The sequence below is a fragment of the Oryzias latipes genome, chromosome 10 (assembly GCF_053564925.1).
Source record: "Oryzias latipes strain Hd-rR chromosome 10, Olatipes_Hd-rR_3.1".
NCBI classification, from domain to species: Eukaryota; Metazoa; Chordata; class Actinopteri; order Beloniformes; family Adrianichthyidae; genus Oryzias; species Oryzias latipes.
This window is the reverse complement of record NC_136246.1, coordinates 33,415,419-33,441,156: the sequence shown is the minus strand read 5'-3', so window position 1 is coordinate 33,441,156 and position 25,738 is coordinate 33,415,419. Positions and strand designations below refer to the sequence as shown.

The 25,738-nt window shown below is 39.9% G+C and overlaps 1 protein-coding gene across 1 annotated transcript in view; it reads left to right on the top strand.

Moving 5' to 3' along the window:
• cplx2b (complexin 2b) overlaps window positions 1–25,738 on the top strand; it is a 50,928-nt gene that overhangs the window by 20,420 nt on the left and 4,770 nt on the right. Inside the window, exon 2 of the mRNA XM_023959414.2 lies at window positions 19,569–19,728. Coding sequence (XP_023815182.1) covers window positions 19,698–19,728 — 31 coding nt within the window. The 5' untranslated portion in view covers window positions 19,569–19,697. The remainder of the gene's footprint in view (window positions 1–19,568; window positions 19,729–25,738) is intronic.

The window sequence follows — 25,738 nt, the reverse complement described above, 5'->3', positions numbered from 1 at the left end:
GGGTTCGTTTTTTTTTTTCGACGCGTCGCGTCGAAATCTACTCGACCAATGAGAACGGCGCTTTTGCTCACGTGTCTGGAGCTTCTGAAGTTACAGTAAAACACAACTTGGGGGCGCTCAAACACAAAACTGCCTTGCTGAGCACACATACCAGCGAAGAAGATAGACGCCAAGTAGCGTCTACACTGCCGCGAAGCAATAATGACGGACATTCTAAAATATCCCCGAACCAAGCACCAGTTGGAGCAACTGGTGCTTGAAATATTCATGTTTTCTTTGTTTGATTCTGACAAGCGCGTAAATACTTGCTCTCTTCTTCTGAGTGAAAAGCGACTTTAAGAAGCGTAAAGTTGCGCAGCGCCACCTTGTGTACAGGAGTATTTCTGTTTTACATTAAGCGCCATCTAATGTCAGGGAATGAAATTGCATGTTCACTCCACTCATCGTCAGCGAAAATCGCCTGGGTGTGAACACAAAAAACGTGACGAAAAACGCTGGCGAATAACGCCTGGCGAATATTCGTCCCGGTGTGTACGGGCCTTAATTCATATCTGTACTGCCAGCATCACTGCTTCACAGTGGAAGATGCTACAAGCTAGCACAGCTGATGTTTACTGTATGACGATATGATTTTTGTGCTCGGAATAAGTGATGCTACCAGAAGTTGAGAGATGTGGAAGACTGGGACGGTTATAATAGTTTTGGTAGAGTTTTTAATGTGTTTACCAATGTCCAACATGGGACGTGTCTGTAGCTTCTCCAAGCTGAAAACTGTGTGAGGAGGACCCCATTTCTGATCTCCCTATCCTTCCTCATGCAGCTGGTGCTTCTGATCGGCTCTTTCTTGTGTCGCGCCCTGACTAACCAATCAGATGATGCCAGGGGTGGGAAAACACCTACGGACACGGAGTGACATTTGCCATTTGAGCTAAGACTAATTTTTCCGTTGACCTTATATCAGCTCACTGGATCAATAAAAAAGGCCAACACCGATATACGCCAAAACGCCAAATGTCAACCGACCCCTGATCCAGACAGGACTAACCTCAAGTACAAATTAGATCAAAATCAAACTAACCAATGTTTTGTCATAACAAAAAGAGACTATGTGAAAAATATTATTTTAAACCTGTCAAAGGAACCGCCAAGCGCAGCAGTGGGGTAATGATCCTCAGACATCAGAGCGAATTTGTCAGATTTAGTCAGTTTCGTGCCTTTTGTTGTGTTTGGTTTGACACTTTGCTCAAAGAACAGAAGACGTTTTTGTAATACTCTTATGAAAGAACCGATGTCTCAGAACGTTTGGTTTTTTTGCGAAGGAAAACATCTGAAATCCATCTGGAGTTGTTCAGTATTTTTGGTGCTTTGCTGCATGGTAAGTACAGCTCTCCATCTCCCAGCAGCCCTCATCTCTGTACTCTGGAAGTGTACAAAGCGCCTGCCCACACAACCGCCCACCCTTCCAGCAGTCTGATGGCCACTTAGCTTCTCCCTCTTAATCCTGATGGAGGAAAGAGGAGGGGCCGTTAAATGAGACTTATTGACGAGGAAAAATGGCGAGGGGCGGGGGGAAAGCGGCATCTGTCACAGGCCCAGTCAGGGACCACTTCAGAAAGATTTTGAAATGTATTTTTGAGCGGATTCAGTCAAAAGCAACTTGTTTTAGTGGCGTCTTTTTATTGCGATTTGGAGCTGGATCCATCCTTTGCTGCTACTGTGGCTCCAATTTATAGGAAGACAAAAATAGCCTCAATTAATTATCAACTAAAAATTTGGGAATTTATGAAAAGGTTTTGCCTCTATTCTTGATCCACGTGTAGCTACAGTTCTCACTGATTGCTCTATGAATTGTGAAGCACAATTCTTACTTCAAAGTGATTCACAAAACAGGAAAATGCATTAAACTCTCAATACAAAACAGTGCAAATATTAAAAACATACATAATCATTGTAAAATGTACTTTAAAAGAAAACAAAGAGAGAAGAACATGGACAGAGGTGAGGATAAGGACCCTTCAGTTATAAACACGCTAAACAGGAATGTTCTGAGTCTGGATTTGAACCTTAACACAGTAGAGGTCTGTCTCTCAGCCTCAGGGAGACTGTTCCAGCTTTTAGCTGCAGAAGACTGAAACGCTGATTCCCCCTTGTTTAGTCCTGACTCTGGGCCCCCACAGGAGGCCGGTCCCTGAGGTCCTCAGAGTCCCAGAGGGTTCATATGACGCTAACATGTCAGAGATGTACTTTGGAGAGACTTGGAAACAAGCAGAGCTGCTTGAAAGTTGTTTCTTTGAGCTACAGGAAGCCAGAGCAGAGACCTGAGCACAGGACTGATGTGATGGTAAATTACTGTAACTCTTCAACCGTTCGTGCGATTAACGTAATTCCAACGGTTTCTGTCGCGCAGAACGGCAGCTTTGAGCCGATATGGGAATTGGAATCACGATCATTGCGTAAATTGCCATGAAGCTACGGTGGTTCATAGAGTGTGTGTTTTTTTGCTGCCACTGGTGACAAAAGGAAATAGTTTCAGATAGCAAAGACTGATTTTTGAACAATAACCTTTCTACTTTCTAAGTAGTAAAATCTTTGATCTTCTTTGTGCCGTTAAGTGATTACCCACTTTTTTATGCCCTTGTTTCATTCCATCACTGTTTCCTTAAACTTTACATTTCCTTTACTACATCTTCCTCTTATATCTTCTCTCCCTCCTTGCTCCTTCATATATTTATAACTTATTCTTTGTCCTTTTCTTTTTCCTCCCCCTCTTTTCGTTGCATTCGTCCTCATTTCAATCCATTTACTCCTGCTCTCCACTTCCGCTCTATCTTTTCATTTTCTCTCTTTTTTCAGTCACCCAACCGCTAGACAAATGGATGAATGGCTGGATGGTGATGTATGGCTTGCTTTGCCTCCTTCCATCCTCCACTGCCTTAAGGCGGTATGCAGGGGAGGTTTGGATGCACTATACAGTAAATCACAGAGAAGCCCATTGTTCTGGGCACAAACATGGCCTTCCGCTTCTCTACACTGTTCCTAAGATTTAGAGTCCACAGATTTTGCTTCTGGTTGTTTTGGACCAAGTGTCTGTAGATTTACTGTTTTTAAATATGACATGTCTTTACCTACATTCTACACTCACTGGCAGCTGTATTAGTTACACCGTACAACTGCCCATATTTCTAATCAGCCAATCACATGGCAGCAACTCAGTGCATTTAGGCATGTAGACATCCGAGCATCAGAATGGGAAAGAGATGATTTAGGTGCCTCTGAACGTGGCATATGTGTTGGTCTGAGTATTTCAGAAACTGCCCATCTACTGGGATTTTCACCCACAACCATCTCTAAGTTAACAGTTTTTTTTTAGTTTTAGCTTTCTAAGGACTGGAGTTGGTTGCTGCCCCTGTGGACTGCATCTGCAGGGGCAGTTCATCTGAATAGGAGCCTGATCTATTCATCAGAATCCAAACTGCTTCAGGTCACAGGATCTTAAACTGTAAAACTTTACCGAAAACAAAGTTATTTGGTAACAGATGGGACAGAAACAGATTTGAAAAACAAAGAATGTTATTTCCAAATGATGAGAATCACACAGTATTCAATACCTACCTCACTGTGGGAAGTAAAACTTATTTATCGTAATTTTTTATTGTACATTTTGTGAATTTACATTTTTTGGAAATTCCTTTTCTCATGCATGTCTGCACTGAACAGTGATCGGCTCTCATTTCACTTCATGCACGTGTGATGCAGATTGTACATGTGTACAGTGACAATAAAGGCATTCTATTCTTTTCTATTCTATTCTATTCTATCCACTTAAACTTCAAGGTTATCATTTCACATGTGCATTAAATGTGATATTAATTGTTTGTGACTTTCTACTTTGTCTCTCTTAGACTATGCTGATGTCAGATGTTTCAAAATAAAGCCAAAGACGGTATTTTACTGAAAAAGTTTTAAGTTTGTGAGATGCTTTTTGTTGATGGTAAAACTTTAAAAAGTACTTTTGTGAGTAGATGTGGGAGGAAGCTAGACAACGAATGATATTCTGGATCAGTACACATAGTAAATATTAGCAGCTGATGAAATGTCAACAAACGAACAGTCTCTTGTTCTGTCAGAGGTACGGCAGTGCTGGAGGATCTTTTGTCTTTCTGGCTCTTTTGTCTTCAGGCTGAGTGAGTTCACTCTGAAAATGTCACTGGTTGTTTGGTTCCACTCCATCACCAGCTGCTTTTGCTTCGGCTGCTGTTTTTATTTTACTTTTTTATTTGACTTTTCAGTTTTAAGGCGTTTCATGCAAATTTAATCCAATTGTTCAGCTTTCTGACATTGTCGCTGTTCTCTGTTCACCAACAAGCTTTGTGTTGTTTTTCTTGTATTTCACAATAAAATGCTGGATGTTTTCTTCCCTTCAGTCTTGAAAAATCCTACGACTCTTACATAAGTGTACCTTTTAAATTTCTTTAAAGAACAGCAGTCAACATGTAACAAGAAGAGCATGTTGGATTCTTGCCCTTGCCTGACGTTTTCCTTCATTGCTCCTCTCCTTCGTGGGCTTTGTTCTGCTGGAAATTTGAGCTGCAGGATGTGACCAACAGCTGCTGGTTAATAAAGATAAACTAATCTCCGGGTCCACTGGTAGAGCCTTTCAACGGCTTAAATGAAAGCTCAGATTCAGAAGAGTTCTTGAAAGGTTGGGGTTATTATTTAAAAGTGACAGGATGAAGAGTAGTACTTTAGGATTGAATAATTTTAGGACTTGTTATAATTTCAATTGATACATTTTTGTGTATTTTCAGCACCTCACATACAGAGTATCTTACTCTTTTGGAACTCCTAACATATCGCTTTCATCAGCTGCTAATTTATGAAATTAAGCTGTTATCATCTATGTTACAATGTAAAAAGTATTAGACTATACTATACTCTTATTTCTCCAAAGATCTTCATAGAGGTTGTTTGTCAGAACATTTCCAGCTGCAGACTCAATGTGTTTGTTTTAGACATGTGCAAACAGAAGCGACAGAAAGAGCTGCAGGAACAACAGAGTAGAGATTACACGGGATGTTAGTAGCAGATCATACTACATGTATACCATACTGGCAGCTGATAGCTGTAGAGTAATTCACAACATGCCTACATTCAATAAATAGAAAAACCTCCAATCCTTTTCTCTCACTTTTACTCTCGACAGCCCTATCTATTCTATCTAATCTATCTAAATAAATAAAGCATTTTTTTCATGTGAAAACCCGTGTTTAGGAGCAAAGTGATGGTAAATGAGTGTTGTGAACCTTCAATGGGATGCAGCAACTTGAAAAGCCTTAGAACACGGGTGGGTAACTATGGCCCGGGGGTCATATGCGTCCTTCTTTCCTTTAAAACCACTTTATCAGGCTGGCCAAACTGAAAAAAATTATATTGATGATCCTTAAAGTTTTAATTGCCCTGAATTTCTGGTATCTACCCGACATGGCACAATATAAATTGGTGCAGACAGTTATTCTGCATTTGATGTTGGAAGATTTGTTGTCATTCCGACATTCATGTGGGATTTCCATCATTCCAGCACCCCGTGGACACAGCATTTATCTAATTTTGACATCAATCCATTGGTGCAATTTCCACTAAAATGAGAACAAAAGCCACAGTTTTGAAATAAAAACTCCAAAATGTTCTGTTTTAAAGTATATATTAAGTTTCAATCAAAATGAAAGCATGTTTTCGTCCAGATTCTGTTATTTTTTCTCTTATGAGATGGATTACCAAAACACTCCATGCATCTGCTCCAGGGGGGCATTCCAGAAAGCAGGTTATGCTAGTCACCATGGTAAGTTTGAGGCTAAGGAAGTTGATAACCTCAGCTTTTGGTTCCAAAAATGGAGGTATGTTTCAGGGTGTGTAGTTGCCATAGCAACTCATGCTCTGAACATAAACTGGTCTGGAGCAGGTTTAGTTGAAGGTTAGTTTGTTTTCAGAGAGGTGAAGCAGCATGGCGTGTCCATTTGAAGATGATTTAGTGGATGAAGAAGCTCAGATAATACTTTTTCCACCATGAGAGGGTGATAAGACCACATATGGACGTTGGAAAGATAAACTTTTTACTTTGATCTAAATTAATTATTTGCTTCAGTTAAGATAAATCATTTTTTTAGTTCAGTCATCTTAAAAATAACACGTAGCTATCAGACATTTATTTTACTTTCATTCAAATCAATTCAAGTAACCCTTGTGCTGTGAAATCTTTCCACCTTTATCCACCTTTGTCATAGTAGGGAGAACTCGTCAATGTAAGGGTGGAGTCATCTAAGATAACACAAGGGTTAAGCAGGTGTAACTTTGGTGCTGCTCATCGGCACCGCAAGGAATTGTGGGATACCATTCCTTTTCCCTATCTGGACGAATTTGGGTTTAGGGGAAGATTTTTGTCCAAATGTGTTCAGTTGTTAATCTGTTTTACTGTGTTTAGCCGAGTTATTTTACCCAATTATGTTTAATTCTTTCTGCACCATGAGTGAGAGGGAGGAAGAGGAGGATGAGGTCATTCAGCACCACTAGTGCAACTGTATGGTATAAGAACTGAAGTTACAGTCAGAGTCGTGATAATTAAATACATGGTATATCTTGTAAATCCACACTGTATCATTTATTTTAATTTTATAAAAATGAGAAAATCTGCAGCCTCTAATTTAGACACATGAGAGTTCAAGAAGAAGAATAAATTAATATGGAAAAACATGTAACTGAATTGGAGTAATATGACATTTAGTTAGATAAATCTGTAAATTTGTGACAGACTGCGACAGACTGGCGACCTCTCCAGGGTGTCCCCTGCCTTCGCCCACAAGTGGCCAGGATAGGCTTCAGCAGCCCTGTGACCCCGAAAGGGAAAAACGAAATAGAAAATGAATGAATGAATGAATGAATGAATGAATGTAAATTTGATTTGGATAAACAATTATTGAGTTGGATAGACATAAGAAATTAGGTTGAATAAATTTAACTCAATTGCTTGTTACCAATAGAATCAATTCATTTAAGTTGGATAAGTTATATATGTATACATCACAATTTAATTGGAAATCAGATAGAAACTTGTGTGTTTGCTCCGTTAATTTTCTCTAAGCAGAAACTCTTTCTGAAGCTGATCCGTTTGATTTACTTTTTTGATGGACATATAATCTTCATACGCCGTCATTAAAATCTCAGACTCCGTCTCACTAAAATATAGCACTCTCTTTTTTTCTTCACGCGTTTCCATGGTGACTCGGGATATCGGCGATCCATTGAGAATGTCTCTATGTACTTGACGTGCAGGTGCATTAACCCAGGGTTACCAAGTCGAGCGTAATTACGCCAACTAGAGCTGTGACGGTGTGGGATTTTTGATCAATGCTGTGATGAACCAGCAGGTGGCGTTGTGTTGCAGTTAACCTTTGTTTATACAGACACGTAACTTTGCGCTGCACAAAATAGTTCCCAAACAAAACATGTAGTGATATTCATATTGGTGTTAGGGAGTGATGGAGAACAGTAATAAACCCCCCCAACACAAAATCCTAGCGGCCGTGTCGCGCACTCAAGAACGCACACAGCTCGTAATGGAAATGAATACAATAGAAATTAATGGAACCAGTAAATTTGTCGTATTTCCTCGCAAGACGGAAACTTCTGTTGTAGAATTAGGATGTGTGTGTGCTGCTGAAACCACACGCGTGCGTGCGTGTGTGTGTGTGTGTGAGTAGAGTAGAGGGAGCGTGTATTATAGTTCCAATCACGCACCATATTCAGAACTTTAAAAAAAAATTAAAAAAACGTGCGGTGATGCGGTGATCGTCACACCCCTAACACTAACTCATATCCAGTCTTTTGGAACCGACATACCCAGAGTAAGCATGTTCAGGCGGACTTCAGCCAGAGTTCAGGGTTAAAGTCAGGGGAGTTTAATCTTGCTTTCTGGAATACCCCCCCAGGTCCAGCCCATCTGTCAAATTTTACAAGCCTTTGTGTCCACGAGTCAAAACGTTTATCCCACCCCTGCCTTACAAGAAGCCTCGTCACTCTTTCTCTCAGCATTGTTTGTCTGCATGATGTCTAAAACAGAAAGTTCTGGGAAGATATTTGGTTCTTGTCATCTATCCATTTTCTGAACCTGCTGAACCCCTTTCAAGGCCACAAAGTTGCTGAAGCCTGTCCCAGTTACTCTTGAGCGAAGGCGGGGTTCACGCTGGACAGGCCCCCGGTCTGTGGCAGGGCTGGTTGTTAGATTCTCCCTGCTAATTCCCATCAGAAGAAGCTTTAAAATCATTGAGTTTAAAATGAAAGACTTGTCATCAGAAATGCACCAATTCCAGTTATTTTAGTCTACTCCATTTTCTGATCTTTAAGGGGTTTGACCTGCTGGTTTCAGTTTTTGCTGATTTGGATTATCTTTCAAAGAACTGTGAACCAAACAAAAATCAACTTTAAAATAAATTTACAGTGGATGCGGAATCGCTGTGGCGACCCCAGAAGGGATAATGCCGAAAGGTGAACAACAACATACTTCAGCTACAACTGCTAAGTCTCAACATGCCCATTATTGGGGGAGTAACGGTACACGTAGTTGGACCAGACCGTTTCGGTACAACAATTTCGGTTCGGATCAGTGTTGTACCGTTTCGTTTTTTTTTTGTTTGTTTACCCCCCCCCCCCCCCCCCAAATGTATTAACTTTGCGCCGAGGCAAAACTAATGTTAATCGCGAGTTTCCGTTGAGATGCTCAATGGTGTCTGCACTCGAGCGCATTTAGGGGGGGGGCAGAGCGTGGCAGCGCAACAGTGTGAGTGTGAGCGCACGTTCAGGGTGTGCTGCTCAGTTCACCGGAACAGTAATAAAAGAACGAAGACTGGTTCTTTTATTAGCCCGCTCTGGAGGTTCTGAGGGTCCAAACGGGGAAGTGAACCCCAATGGAAGATCTGCCTTAGGTGGAGAGGATCTCCCCTAAATTTTCCAACCACGGTCAGAAACCTCATTGCAGGAGGTTCAACAGCTATTAGGTGAACGGGTGATGGTGAGCAATAGTATCACGGAGACGTGGCATGATACGTCTGCATGATTCTGCAGATACCCCACCCCCCCATCTCCATGCGCTCTCCAATGTGGAAAGACTTTGGAATTGTTTGGATGAAAGGAAAAGACAATTGGATAAGTTGAATGCTGTGTTTCAACATTTTATTTTATTGTTACATGAAGATAGCATAGGCCACAGATAACAATGAAAATGAAAAAAATCGGGTCTACAAGAAAAAAAAGTGCAAGTTAATTTTTTTTTTTTTTTTCAGGCCAGTGTTAAGGATCCAGAGTTTTTGGTTCGTAGCTAATAGTTGTATTATTTTATATAGCAGATCACCTACATAGGTTAATTTTATTATTATATAAAACCAATAAATGCATTTTGCAAGAAATTAATTCTGCCTTTTTTTCACCGAACAAATACCGAATATGTATTGAACCGAGCCCTATGAAATTCTGAACGAACCGAATTGAGATTTTAGTGTACCGTTACACCCCTACCCATTATCAATATGGTTTATACAACACAGAGGTAATCCATTCAGATGCACTTCTGTTTCTTTATAAACATGAGTTTAAGATCTGCAGAAGAGACAGCTTGATGGATGATCTGAGACGAGGCTTTCACGTTAGGCAGCAAAAATGTCAAACAAAGCATCATCTGTCTGTGTCGGCGCGCTGTCTGCTTGTAGACTTTACAAACCCCGTCATTTGTTTTGGTTTTCGTCTTCTACTCTGCAGAAATCACATGCAAGTTTTGGAGTTGGAAAATCCACACAGATCAGTTCAGAACTGCTGCGCGTTTTCAGATCAATTTAATGACTAGATCAAATCAGGAGTAACCCTTGTTCTATCCTAGGCACTTTAACATTGGGAGTGGGGTCATCTAGACCCACTAGACAGAGCTCTGAACCTTTTTTCTTCAATGATTTGTGATCTTCACTGGTGTCCATGGATTACATGAAATCTTTCCACCTTTATCCACCTTTGTCATGGAAGGGAGAACACGTCAATGGAAGGGGGGGTCATAGAATAGCACAAGGGTTATGTGATGAAAGTATAATAGCATTCTGTTGACTTAAAAAAGAGACACTTCACATTTAAATTAACCTGTAAACTGACAAACTCAGAGAAAACGCCAAAAAGGAGACATTTTTTGTCCGATTATTTTACAGGTTCACTTAAAACCGGTTGAAAAGAACTTATATTTAGATAGCTAACCCCCCCCCCCATTCCTGATCAAACCAATGCAAAAAAAAAAAAAATGCAAATTCTGCTGTTAGCATAAATGGTGTCAAAGTGTGTCAAAATATATTTTTGACCAGTTTAAAATAAAAAACCCAAAAGGGATAAATGAATTAGGACAGGAAAAAAAGAATGTAAATTAAATTTAGCAGCCATCTATTACCAGCTCAAAAATGGAGAGGACAACCAAAATTAAAAATTCAATCATATCTGGGGCTGAAATAGTATATGACTGAGTGCTGCCAGTGGAAATCAGTAATTTACTTGCATAGTGACAGAGCTCAAAGAAAATCGGTTATGCCCTATTAATGCTAAAATTAGATGATTAAAGTTAAATTTAGCCTCCTTGCACAGAAACCCGTTTATTATTCAAGACCCACATTCAGTTTTTAAGAAGAGAAATGAAATGAAGACACAGACGCCTGGGCTTCCTTACAGTCTGTGCTGAGGGAATAATTTGTTGGCAGGAAGTCACATGAATAAATAATGTGCTGGAGTGCCGAGGTCACTGGCTGACAGATCTGGGAGCGTGCGACAATGTTATCCGTTCATCAATTATTCATCCTGCCACGTCTGCAACATTCATCATTTGACTTTGGTGACTTCTGCAGCATCAGTTGGTCATTTTGTATCATAAGACAAAGAGTTGCGTTCTTAAAATAACCCACAATAGACTAAATCTGCGAAATAGTCACATTATTTTAATAATTATTCTAGATGTTTTAAAGCTGTCCACACTTTTTACACTTTTCTTGAACAGACATGAATGTTTTCTTTCAAGTTTAAGCTCTAAAAGTTTAAACCTTTATAGAAAAAAAAGGTCCAGGATTGGAGAAGGACTGAATTATAGAAAGAGTTATGTAGATTTGGCAAACTGAACGCATTTGTAACAAAAGACCGGCACAGAGGAGATTTGATTGACAATGGACTACAGCCAATCGGGACAAAGTACACAATGTGGTGTGAAAAAAAACAACTAAATTAGATCATGGAAACTGCTAGGTTAACGGCTTTATAACGAGGGAACACTGACACCTGATCTTAACACATGATATCCTTTTTTATCGTGTTTTTATAATTGAGACACCGCCTCACTGCTGAAGTATCTACTATTACTTAATTTTACTGTAATAAGAAAAGATATGGGGGGAAAAAATTCTACGTCAATGACCTAAACTGTAAACATTATGAAGCTTTGACGGAATTCCGTAAAAAAATAAAAAATGGGTTGAATTATTGCTTCAGCCTTAAATGTTCTGCATTGTTTCTGTCTGTATCAGAAGTTCTGAAAAGTGGAACTTTTTCAGCCGAGTGTCAGTCAATCAGGAATCAGTGGAGTCAGGGAACTGTTGGCAGGTGGGGGAGGAATCTCTCAGAAACAAGCACAACAGACGTTTGGTATTGTCAAATAAAAATCCACTATTATCAGGTTTGCAGAATTCCATATGGTTGTTGTTGTTTTTAACCACATAAATTCAAATCACTTTTTATGACATTATTTAAAACAATGGCAAAAGATCCGCTTTTATGCTCATAACAGTACTATTTTTATAGCAAGTTCGTTTCTCAACATTTTTATTCAGGATATCGAGAAAGTCCTGCGACAGCCTAGCGACCTGTCCAGGACGTCCCCTGCCTTCGCCTACGAGTGGCTGGGATAGGCTCCAGCAACCCCATGACCCCGAAAGGGACAAAAACGGGTTTAGAACATGAATCAATGAATGAAATACTGTATACAGAGAAGTGGACACCAGGAGCCTAACTCTTTCTCACATCTGTCACTAAGCTCCAGAGAAATGTTGAAAAGACTTTTCTGCTGTGAAAAGTGATGTTATAATTATTGCATTTCCAACATGGCAGTTCCTAAAGGGGCTGGTTCTCAACCATGTGGGACATCAGAATGAGCTTTATTTAGAATGAACCTTCTCCATAAACTTTTACAGCCTAAACATCCAAACTTTTTTTTAAGGTGCATCCAAACTGCTGAAAGCAAAATTAAAGCAAGATCTCCCCAAATGAAACAGGCTTTTTACATCACTGAAGGGTGACAAGCATCTCTGCAACAAGCAGTCAGTAATTCTGACTTATTTTTCCTAGATACCTATAAATAAACACAACTAGCATCTGAACAGCAAGTAGCCCGAGAGTTTTTTGGGATTCTCCACCTTTTCCATCCCTCAGTGCGTTTGGACGTTTGCTTTGAAGAAACAATCAAGCTGAACTGATGAAGTAACATCGATTCCGGTGGGAACAAATACTTTAAGTTTTTAGGACATAACTTCACGAACCGCACGGATCAGAATGCTTCAGGGGAATCGTGGCAGAAGGATAAAACAAGAAGAAAAGCTCGGTTCTTTTTTTTTTTTTTTTTTCGTATACTTTATTTATCCTTTATTTATGGGGAAATTCTTCTCCGCATTTGACCCCATCCCCTGGGGGAGCGGGGAGCTGCAACTGAACTTCGCTCGGGAGGCAGTAGCGTTAAGGGCCTTGCCCAAGGACCCTCACTGAGTGATGTTAACTGCTCGTCATTGATATGGTAATTGCCCCCAGTACCATTGTTTCTTCCCCTCCGGGAACCCTGGATTCATGCATGGTAGCCGCTCACCTTACCAACCGAGCTACTCAGCCGCATTTGTCAGCTGTCAGTGTTGTGTCACCCACAGGTTGAAAGACAACCTGGTGTGTTTGGGCGCGTTAGCTGTACACCAAGTGATTTTTGGTTTTTTTCTGTCTTTGAAACTGGCTAAAGGGGACAGAAGAGCGTGATGGAGTCCCAGTTTGAATTTTAAAGGAGACAATAAAGAAATCAAGACAGGGAAATTTTGAATTGAAAACTTTTGTCTTAAAAGCTCTTTAACCTGCCAGTTATAAACTCTGTTCAAATTAAGTTAAGTTAAATTAAATAAGTATGGACTGGACTAATGTAAAGCCAGGTTTTAGTTGACTCCATTTTGACCACGGGGACATCACCAAACACCAAACCTTCCCAAAACATGTAGCAGCTATGCAAGACAAGCATGGCTGACAATGAAACAAGGTGCTTGTTAGTAATCTGTTAAGCCTTTAAATTACCTCTGTAACTAAATCACACTTTAAATTACCATAACCCTTCAACCAATGACTCAATTAATGTAATTCCAGCTAATTCGGAAGTGGACTTAAGTGGCTTTGCGCCATTAAACAACAAGCCGATATCACTCTACGGACAAAGTGATGCATATCAGAAACTAAGCTGAAGTTCTCTGAATAAGAATTCAGTGGAATTACATCAAAATGTCAAAGGTAGTTCTGAGAGGGTGAGTTTTGTTTGCTGCCGCCAGTGACAACTATGGTGTTAAAGGGTTAAGTTAAGGACCACTTCTCTGTTTGTGAGTCATTAAAGCTCAACGTGAAACTAAGCTTCCATCAGTGTGTGACTGTAAAGCACTTTGGGCTTTCATAAATGTAGAAAAGTGCTAAATAATTGTACACCATTAAAGTAATAAAGTACATAAAAATGAGCTTCCAGTCAGAAACAGGCAGTATGGTCAAAAAATTAAATCTCTGATTTTTTTTCATTCCAAATTCCATTTCAGATTTTAGTTAATTTTTCCCCCTGCTGTTACTTTTTTTTTTTAACAAAAACGTTTAATGCTATAAATCCTTCAACCATTGTTTTCCTGTTTCTCTTTCTTTATTCTAGTATGTTCCACCATTTTTTCTGCTTAACTCCGTCTGCAATTGTTCATCTATTACAACCATTCAACTATTCAAATGTTCAACTCTTTCAGTTTCTTCCAGCTTTGACTTTTGCTCCTTCAAATCCTTGAACTTTTCAAAATATTCCAGGATTTTTGCCTTAATTAAATACATGGGGAATCCTTGGTGCAGAAGCTCGCTGGTTCGATACCCGGCTCTGGAATTTTTCACAAACATAACTTTTTTTTGTTATTGTGCAGTTTTCACTTTATTTATGGTCAACTTTGATAATTTCTTTATTAATTTCTTCATTTTTTTGCTAATTCTTACCCTTTAAGCTTCATTTTCAATTATCAATACAATAAGCCCTTGTCTTTCGCGGGCGTTACGTTCCAAAAAGAACCCGTGATAAGCAAAATCCGTAGAAAGTAGAAGTAGAAACCTCTATTTTTTTTTTTACAATTATTATACAATTAAATACTCAATTATACATTGAAAAGAAAGAACAAACCATTTTACAGCCTCAAGCTTTGTTTCACAAATAAAAGTACTTTAGAAACGTTTTTTTTCAACAAATAACTTCTGTACCTGTCAAAGAATAATTTTAATCATCAATGTGAACAGAAGGCTTCAAATTGCGGAGATTAGCCCCGCCCACCGCGACCCGAGTCATTGGATTAAACGGGAGAAAATTTAAAATGATTATGAAAAAAATACAAAGTACAGTTGGACAAATAGTGACTCAGGTGTATTTACTGCTGTTCAGACTGAGCCGCTGCATCCTGACTCCGCTCTGCAGTGTTTTCTTCTTCTGAAGCCCGCGGTGCAGCTGTGTTTGTTCAGGAGAAGAACATGGTGATTGGCAGATGTTGTCGCTCTTTTTTCTATGGGTTTTAGAGAAACTCGAAATTGCAAGAGAATTTGCATGTACGTAATGTAAATTTGGCAAGCTGTTTTACGTAACATTTGATTTATCCCGTTGTAGTTTTCTGCTTACGCTGATTGGAGTTTGTGGTTTTGTGCCACGGTGATAATTGATCTTACTGGAAATATAAAGACTTGGAGATGGATCATTATTCAGGAACCTGTACTTGTAGTTTCCATGATCAGCTCTGACAATAAAGCATTTTTTCCAGTTATAATATGGTGACCTAGAGCCTGTTGGTGTTGTGTACTCACATTTACTGCCATGGAAAGGAGTTGGTGATAGTTAAGGGGTCCTACTGGTATATTAGGAAGCATTTCTGCATCAGAAGATGTGGACTTCTGTCTGATAGTTGTAGGGATCTTGGGACATTCTAGGGTAGATGCGTTGTCTCCTTTAGAGTTGTTGGTATGATTTCGGGCCACTGTAGTCACATGAAAGTGTTTTTTTAACCAAACACTGAACCTTTGGTTGTTGTGCATGATTGTTATGTGAAAATGGGTAAATAGAAAGCACTAAATACGTGAAGCTGGCTCCAAACTAATGGAGCCGTCATGCCTGAAGTCACACATACTACAGGGAACCACCCTTGGAGCTCGTCCCTTTCTTTCCCCCCCTCACGGACATGCTGCATTAACAGACTCCTGTCTGCCTTTCTCCGGCCACGAAACTCGGAAACAACTTCCAATTAACCGGATAGGATCGGCGAGGCGTCCTGCTCAGCCGTGATGACATTATCCCACGCCATGCACCACTGCCACTGGGATTATGAAATGAAATAAAAAGTTAGAAGAAAGTGTTTGGGGTGCTGGTGGATGTGGATTGCCTTCGGGTGCTGTCACTAGTGATTGTACGGAATTCTTGGCAGTAAACGAAAAGTTATGTAAGGATTTAAAACTCCTTCATTATCAACGAAATGAAGAAGTTCGGTGTGATGGAGAGCAGCTTTAGCTTCCGGTCCAAAGCCGACCGCCCACTGATAAGGACTTACATAACCTGGTCTGAAGAAGAGGAGCTGGAGGAAGGTCATGTGTTACTTCTGTGTTTGTCAGCTCTACATATCAAACAGAATAATGTTAGAGCTATCATGACATAAGGAAACATATGGACTTTGCTAAGACTTAAAATGAGATAAACATGATTTAAAATGGCAAAAGTCTGTGATTCTTTCTGTGGTTTCTTTGCCATGATAATATGTACAGAAATTATGAGGAAAGAAAAAGATTAGGAAGGTCAGACCATTTTGACGATGGTAGGATCCTTTTGAGGATAAAAAATCTTCTTATACTTTAAAGTAAAGATGATATCATAAGAATACTTTTTTTAAGTTCATTAATAAAAGACAAGTTAAATAAAAAAAAACTTAAATATTTGTTTTGCAACTTTGGGAATACAAAGTTTTCATAAAATAAAAAGTTCTAACAGTAAAAGTGCTATATTTATTCACATTATTTGTTTTTCCACGCACTTAATATTTAAAAGCCCAGTCGAACAGAAGCAAACACGTTTAATTAAGAAATTGGCAAATTCCTATGATTAAGGAGGCCTTTTTCTGTAGTAGAGAAATCTATAGTTTTATAATGAAATTAGTTTTAATCAAAATTAAACTGCAATGTTGCATAAACCTGATTGATTGGAGTTTGACTTTTTAAAAGCGACATTTGGATGCTAATAAAGAAAAAGAAAAAAGCAGAGAGCTCTTTGAGCTGATTTATTCTTCTGTTGTTGATATTCCCTCACTGAAATCTTTCTTTGCTTCTTCCAGTGAATATTTCAGTTTTGTGCACAGATTTGATCCGACCTTAGAAAAACTGCATAACTACGTTTCCACACATGTTGGAAAGACCGACTCAGACTTTAGATGGGTTTCTGTCTGTGAACGCAGCTTCTTCCTGCACACGGTGTGGGATGCTCAACAACGATAATGTTCACATCTGCAATACCTTAGGCTGGATTTTGTCCTCGTGGAGGAATGGGGGGCCCATCCCCTCAAGCGTTCGGACACAGCTAAAAACAGACAGTTTCTTCGCATCCCTGAACAAACTGCAGTCTGCAACCCCATACGGTTTCATCCAGGTCCATTCAGCCCCGGCAAATATTGGCATCACAAAAATGACACCAGGCGCCAGCGAGGGGAGTGATCTGCTTTGAAATAGAAAGGCTGTTGTAGGTCGCCAAGGGCCAATCAATGTGGAGGATTTCATCACTGCTGAGCGAATAAACAGATACGGGAGCAGCAGCGAGGGCAGACGAGGACAGCAGGTGCGGCTGCAGGTCCTCTCATGACCACCGTTCAGCTGCATGCAGAATTTAAATCCTGAAAATGGGGTCTCTGCTGCTTGCATATAAATAGTGTTTTTTGTTGTTATTAAAGCTTTATTTAACCATGTTAAGAACATGTTCTTGTTTAATAAGGAGCTGGGAACAAATACTATGACATTTTAGATGTTCATTGGAGCAATGTAGCCAAAAGTGTAGAACTTTCTTTGGTACTTGATGAAATAATTCCAGATATGCCTGCAAAATAAATCACAAATATATCTTTATCGCGATATCAAGCGGCGCAAAAGACTGCGAAAATTGCAATAAATTGTTACCTTAAATGTGCTAAAGCAATCTCATTGCAGTTTGAAGTATTTAACCAATCAAATAAATGCCTTTATGCATTTGACCAATCAGAGCCCTTTCACATTGTTGACCATTGGATGGAGTTCTTTTATGTTAGATGTTGGCCTCCTATGTAGACTAGGGTTGACTCTTACTTAAAATAAACTGTTGCAGTGAAGTGGAAATTATGTTTTTGGTTGTTTTCTTTTTATTCATGTATTGCAAGTTATATCATCTTCGCAATACTGATCAGTAATATTGCATATTGCGATATTTCCTCATATCGTGCTGCCCTAATTCCAGTATAGTGGAAAACAATTTACAGTTTTCCCCCTGTACTCGTGGGGGGTTAGGGACGTACAAGATTTAATATCTGATATATGAAATAACAAATTGGAATGGTTGCTATGGCTACTAAAATCAGTCCCTCAACTATTTTGCATGCATTTTCTATGGTTGTCCTGGCACAAAAAACTGAAAGAACGATTTTCAGTGAAAGTTTTTTCTTGTGTATTAAAAAAGAGCTACCTAAAGGGAGAGCTGCTCTACTGCCTCCTTTTCTACAATAACCATGCTAGCATTCACAAGAGAAAGCTTTTGTCCAAACTTTGCAGCAAAGCGATTAGAGGATGTTGACGTTTTGAGATGTTTTTTTTATTTTTTCTTAAAAAATTGACTCAAAAAGTTGCAAGACTGCCAATGTATTGTATTCTTCAAGACAAAGTCTGTTTAAAATAGTATTTTTTAAATGTATCCCTCGAATTTGTTGCTCCTTTTTACTGTTTTTAAGAAGTTAAACAACAATTTTGATCGTTGCTGCACTACAAGCCACACTGTCAATGAATGCTCTAGTTTTGAACTTATAGGGTGCATTACGTGAAAATGTGTATCACTCTAGAACTTGTTTGTGACACGCCACATGTTAGCAAGCTTAGAACCGTTAAGCATGCTAGCGTGTTTACGATACCTGCAACTCCCAACTTTGTTAGGAACACATGATAAAAAAGTGATACCACTACAACAATGTTACTGTGACCCCACTAACAAACTCCCAACCTTGTTAGGGACATGCAAAAATAAAAGAAGTGCTAAAACACTGCTGCACGTTAGCGTATTTACAATAACACTCGTAAAAAAAACAAAAAACAGAGTACATCTTGACAGAGCGCTGTGTACTTCTCAAAAGCAATTCAAGACTAGTAAGCTCAACTATAACTAATCAATATATAAAGAGATTCTAAAGGCGCAGTCATCTTGTCAAATTTTTGAAATACATGAATGCATTTAAGAGGGCTTAGAGTGCCAAAAAATACTGTATTGCTAATATCTACGATGTGTCCCCACTGTATACACTTAAACCGACACAAATCAGTCCATGATAATCAGAGAGAGCGTAAATTACAAAGACATGTGGCTGAACTGAAGATTTAGCACTTATTTATAGTTACTTAAGTAAGGGTTAATGGCCGACGAAGTGTGCATTATTACTTTTTAACGCACATCGTGGAAGCCTGAACCGTCCGAAGAAGTGCGTTAAAAAGTAATAATGCACACTTTGAAGGCCATTAACCCGCTTACACCATGGTCACTTACAAAAGAAATACATATTAACCAGTTTTTAGTCCTTAATTCTTGTTTTTTTTTCCGATTTGGATCACTTTTCTCACAAAAAGAGGACTTTTTTTAATGTGATGCGGCGTTACAAATAGTCCGCGTCGCGCCACATCACCGCTGCAGTCAAGATTCGGCGACTGATCTTTCCGATGGGTTGAATAAAGCATCAGTTCAGAGAGAAAGTTCTCCTCTTACCGCTTGTTTTTGTCCAGATGATGAAGCGAAAGGTTGTTTTAAAGAAGCCGGTGCAGTGATACATAATATTTAAGCTAGGTGACCGGAACTTCTTTTTTCACCGTGCGGTTATCAGGTTTTAATGCACACCCAGCAGCCAATCAGAATCGAGTATTCACCCAGACCGTGGTATAATGAAAATTAATGCTACTTTTCTCATGTTTTCTTTCTTTCTTAAAAACCTTTTCCTGTTTGGCAGATCTGGTGAAGAGATTCAACATCACAACAAAGGACAAGAAAAGTGAGAAGGACTTCTGACATCAGCAGCTGTGGTGGCTACATGCTCAGCAGTCTTTAGGAGAAACATCAGAACCAAACTGCAGGAATCATGGATTTCGTGATGAAGCAAGCATTGGGTGGTAAGTTCTCACCTGAAATTCTGCCTTCGAGAAACATAAGAACTATTTTTTTTTGCTGTAGCCACAAATGGAAAAGCTGTTCACTAGAGAAGAAGCATCAGTGATTCAGGGAGCCAGACAAAGCTCTCGTTTTAGTATCAGATGAAAATCAGCAGCATCTTCAGGAGGAGTTTGGGTAGTCCTTGTCACTTGATTCCAAGCTGTAACTTGGGGATTTTAAGAACAAAAAATAGTGTTTTCTTTTTTATACTTACCAAAGAGATAAAAGTCCTCTAATAGTTTTTGTAAAAGCTGTTTTGTCCCTTTCGGGGTCATGGGGCTGCTGGAGCCTATCCTGGCCACTTGTGACCAAAGGCAGGGGACATCCTGGAGAGGTCGCCAGTCTGTCACAGGGCCACAATCACACCCATCCACACTCACACCTATGGACAATTAAGAGTCACCAATTAACCTATGTAGGTTTTGGACAGTGTGAAGAAGCCGGAGACCCCGGAGAGAACACACACATACACGGGGAGAACACGCAAACTCCACACATAAAGGTCCCTCATTGATGTTCTGGTTCAGGGCCCCCAGCCGGGACCTGTACAGTGGGCCTTCTTGCTGTGAGGCAAGGGCGCTAACCACTGTTCCACCGTTCAGCCAGTTTTTGTAAAAGTGCTCGTGGAAAGTCTGCCAATGTGTGACCCATATTTGTCAGTGTATGCCAAGAGTCCAAGATGTGTTATCAAATGTTTTACCAAAAAAAGTGAGTGTGAAATCTATTTGCCGTGCTAGTTGTCATGAATAGCTGTTGGATACACAGACACAACCCTGTGAAAAAGCACAGATTGTGCAGGAAACGCTTTCCAAGAGTTGAGAGGTTTTTTTCTCCCATACAAACCTTAGAGTTACAAATGCATGATGCATTTAAGGCCCTTTTTCCACCAAAGACATTGACTGTTTAGCAGGAGTTTTAAAGAAAAACAGCATTTAAAACATGGTGTATTACTCTGACACCTCCTGTAGTAATGCTAACGTTTTACTGACAGCATTTGTAGTTAAAAAGGACCAAACATTTCCATTTGTTGCTTTTTGGCCCAGAACCACAGCCATAGCAGGTCTCCACAGGTAGAACGTCTGAGGATTTTATCTCCATACCAAACAGCTTGCATTTGTGGGTTTGTGTGACCTAATCCAGCGCCGGTCGTAACTGTGCACAGACCCACATTAGGATGGTCTCTGTCAGCATGGAGCCACAGAGGAGCCAGTTTGGATGTTCATGTCGGAGAGGTCATCCCTCTTAAATCAGCCTCGTCGTCGGCTCAGGGAGCCGGAGTGCAATGAGGTTTATTCCCTTATAGCGCTGCCCGCCTTTCATCTTCCTCCTTTGTTCATATCTCTTCCTCTTCTCCTTCTTCCAAATCAGTTTCTCCATTTTTCTTTCCTCATTGCCGTCATCAGCGTAGAGATCGATTTGCCTTTGACATTTTTATGAGCGTCTCTGATGTGTACAGAGTCACATTTAAAAATAAAACAAACAGACACAGTAGAATTAAACGAAAGCAGCAGCGTGTGCAAAAACGAAGCACATCCCCTGGTTCTCCATCGGGATATCAAAGTCACCTTTCCTCATTAAGAAGCTCAAATAAAAGATGATCATCTCTGACAGATCCAGATGGGCCCGGCCGGCTCTAGTTTTCATTTCCTCTGCTGGCAGACGAGAGGGCGAAGGAGCGCAGTAACAGGAAGCGGCGGGACGGCTTGATCAGATACGGATTCTCAGGTCGTGTCGCGGCACAGCAACAACAGAACCGGGCCGTCCTGCATGAAGCCGAACACCTGATGGATGCTGCAGCTTTTAAATCGTTCCACCGCCTGCGGTGACTTATGAGCGCCTAATCTGGAGAAAGAGGTGATCCATTATTTAAATGGGCTCGATTTTTCAAACCCTGCAGCCCCGTTATCCATCTGAAGAAGTCGATGGTGCATGGTTCCTCTTCATCCTCTCAGTATTGCTTCTTAACCTGACCGCCCCAATTCTTCCTCCTTCTTCTACCTCACCATGATTTTGTCCCTGAATATGTTGAAGCCTTACTCCTAAAGGGGGGGGGGGGGGTGCAGGCAGTCTGCTGGCGAGAAATGGTCAAACAAAAAACACAGTTTTGAAATAAAACCCCCAAAAGGTTCTGTGTTAAAGTATGTAAATCATTTTTTAATCAGAATTAAAGCATGTTTTTTGTCCAGATTCTGTGTTATTTCATTCTCTCATGAGGTGGATTTCCAAAACACTCCAAGTACCTGCTCCTGGTCCGGCCCTTCTGCTAAAAAAACCCCTCTGTGGCCCCCAAATCTAATAGTTTGCCCACCCCTGATCTAGAGTGTAGTTTGTGTGGAAATCCTTCGATCCTGATCCGTATTTACGGAAGACTCATCGATTCCTTCACACCTGGTCTACAGACTGAATCAGGACCTCAACAGACTTCATGTTAAAGAGGTGCAACCTTTACCTGAACCCTAACCCCAATCAAGAGTTCCACCATCACTTTTGCCGGGGAATTTTTACCCAACATAACATACCCAACAAAAAGTACTTGTCATTTGCAAATGAAAGGCTCTTTAGCCTTGACCAGAGGAAAGAGCAACTGCAGCAATGAGTCTCTGAATGCAGAGTGAGGACAGAGGCTGAGCCTGTAAAGTTTGGACCGCAGAGCTGCGATCCACTAGCTGACATAAACAGAGGTGAAGGCTGACTGGAAACAAGGAAAAAGGCCAAAAGATGCTTGTTGATGTAGCATCACATGCAGACAATGATAGAAAAGAAAGAAGACAGAGAAAAGTGGAGGTGAAAAGGTCAAAGCTGCAAGAAAAAAAGCAACGTAAAAACATGATGGAAGCAGTTGAGGATGATTTAAAGGACAGATAAGGAGAGCAAACGGACCGACATGAGAAGGTTAAAGACTCTGAATGGTCAAAGGACAAAGCTAGAGCACGCTGGAGAATAAACCTGTTAGAACAACCTCTCTAAATTCCGTTGTTCCGGCTGGGTTTTGTTTTTAGCCATTTGGGGCATTTCCGATTATGTGAGAGTCTAAAGTCACACATGCAAACAGTTATTTCTGAAGGTTCATTATAGAAAATGTTTAAATCAATCAAACACAATAACACCAAGCTTCAACTCCAGTGTTGACACTGTTATTTACTGTAACTCTTGAACTGTTTGCCCAATGAACACAATTCTAACAGATTCTGAAAGCTGAGAAAAGCAGCTCTGCATCGATATGCAACACTTTACTACTTTGAAACTTTAATGTATTTTTGAGCATTTTCTGTTAAAATTATTTAGATTTTTTATTTGACCATTTATTTTTTTATAAATGCATTAATATATATATATATATATATTGATTTCAGCATTTTGTATAACGTAGCATATTACAAAACTTCATTCCTTCAGACTTTGCTGAACTTATTTTAGGCTAATTTGGCCTTTTTGAACATTTAATGGAACATAACATGTCTGGATTTATATTCATTGCATTTAATACAATTTATTACTTAATGTAGTATAAACCAATTCTGTCTATTAGCAATTTTGATATTTTTAAACTGATTTTAGTTTTATACCACCTGTTTGTTTTCAGCTAAATAAAGCTATTTGTAAGATTCATAGTTTTTCTGTTTCCAATCACTTATTGTTTATTATAAGACTTCACTTGTTTTTTCCTTATTTTTTTTTCTTTTCCTTTACAGTATTCAGAGCAAACATATATATATGTATTTTTTTTTTATTCATTTTTATTTGATTCTTCCCCTAATGCAGGACATTCCTAAAGTTACCAATCTTTGTCCATATTTGCAGTTTTTAGCCTTACACATTTTGTAAGTAGACTCAGTTGTTCAGCAGTTTTGTTTTTGTTGAACATCTTCAGCTGTTAAACATTATCTTGGCTAATTTAGCATGAAATTTCTCATTTAGCATCTCTGCATCTGATTTCTCCTTCTAGCATCCCCAACTGAACCAGCAGAGAGATGAATTCTGAGGGAAACGGTTTCCATGATAAAGAATCTCTGACTGATTGTTCAAATGAAACTTCAGAGTGATTTTGCTAAAGTTAAAGAGGATTCTGAAATCCACTGACCACCGTGTGTCTCTGCCTGTAAAGTCCTGTTTTATTGCTCAGAAACAGAATGTGCATGAAGGCAGGCGGCATATCCACACCAGCTGATGTTTGCACACACCAGCACCCCGAGTTTAAACACACTGAAGTATCTGCAGCAGACGGCCTGACCTTCAGCGACCCCCCTGTGAGTCCCTGTGAACATTTCTCTCCTCCCACCAGCTGAGCTGCAATTTGTCAGCATCAGGTTTGCTGCCACCACACTGCGCTGAGGGGTCATTAGAGCCTCGGCATGAGCCCACTGCAGAGCGCCAGAACCCGCCACCCTCTGGTTACAAACCCCAGAGGGAAGCCCAGAGCGCCTTTAGCCACAGGTCTTTTCCTGAGAGTCGCTCCCATTTAGCTGCTGTGCCTTCAGGCAGTCAGGAGATTTGAACCAACAACTTCTGGTTTAAATTGAAGTTTTCTTTATGACAGCTGTACTGCACGTTACATACAGGTCTCTGTCTCGTCCATTCAACCATTAGGATATTCAATGGACAATAAAAAGCAACATTTCATGATTATTTGCCAAAATATCAGTATTCAATAAAAAAAATAATGCAAACATTTAAGTTTATTAGAATAAAAACTTTCCAAAGGGAAATTAAAATATGAAATAATCAAGTTAGTGTAAGAAAGCTCAGACCAAAGGAAATCTGTCTAAAGCTTTTTAACGATAAGGCAAACTTTCTGATTAATCTGGTCCATCTGTGGAGGTTCTTTATGAACCAGAACATACTTTATATTTTGTGTGACCATGGTCTCTTACTTCATTGCCTGATCTGGAAGAGCAACACTGCTGTGGACGTCTCACATCTCATCTCATCTAATTACTGGAAGGACACTTTAGTGGATAACGTGGACCAAGCAACAAATGATGATCTTGGCTGCTGCAGTGACGTTTCCTTACACACTGCTCCCCTCTGTGTGAAACAAACTCACTTCTACACATGGTGGAAAGACCTCTGTTCATGGGGAAATGTTGGTGAATGTTCTCATTAATCCAGAGGATGTTGTGTTGAGGTGGAGTCATGACCTTTTAAATCAAAGTCCAGGTCCCAAGACTCAAACTTCAAGCTCAAGTGGGGATGTATCGTTGGATTTTTCCTGTTGGTTTGATACAACTTTTTTTTTCATGTAGCTATGAAAACTTATGACGAAGTTAATCAATGTTTGGACCTTCATCTGTGGTCATGAGCTGTAGGACACATCTTCTGAAAACCCCTTCATAATTTAAAAGAAAATAAACGTCAGAAAAGCTTTTGTCAAACTCAGATCTGTAGGGAGGATCTTCATTGAGTCCTCCAGCTAAACAAAGGTGTAAAGTCAAAATACTGAAGTCTGAAGATAATTGATGTCACTGTCATTAAATATGAATGGACACACACACCAGTCATAGCAGGGCAACAGTAGTACACCTCCCCACACTGTTTACATGTCAGCCTGTATAAAGTCATCCATCTCAGCAGTACTGTGAATCACAGCCAGCTTGTAATTTGGCTCCAACCTAATAAAGGCGTTTGCGGGAAAACCAGGCCAGCAGCCTGAAGGGGAGATCAATACTCAGTTGAAAATTTCTCTCTGCTGGACAATCCATAAGTCATGGACTCTCAGGCGGACCTGAGTTTACCATTGATTATATCAAGGCAACATGAGCAACATTGTATTCTGGATGGAGACACATCACATCACCTGCAAACGCTGTGTGTGCAGCATTTGCACACGGTCAGTACAGAGACAATATTCACACCTAACTAGCCACTAGTATGGCGTAAGGACGACGTACGCCACCATACATCATCTTTACAAATACTTCACGATACTCGTACCACACACACGACAATGGTACGTCTAAGGCCTGCACAATA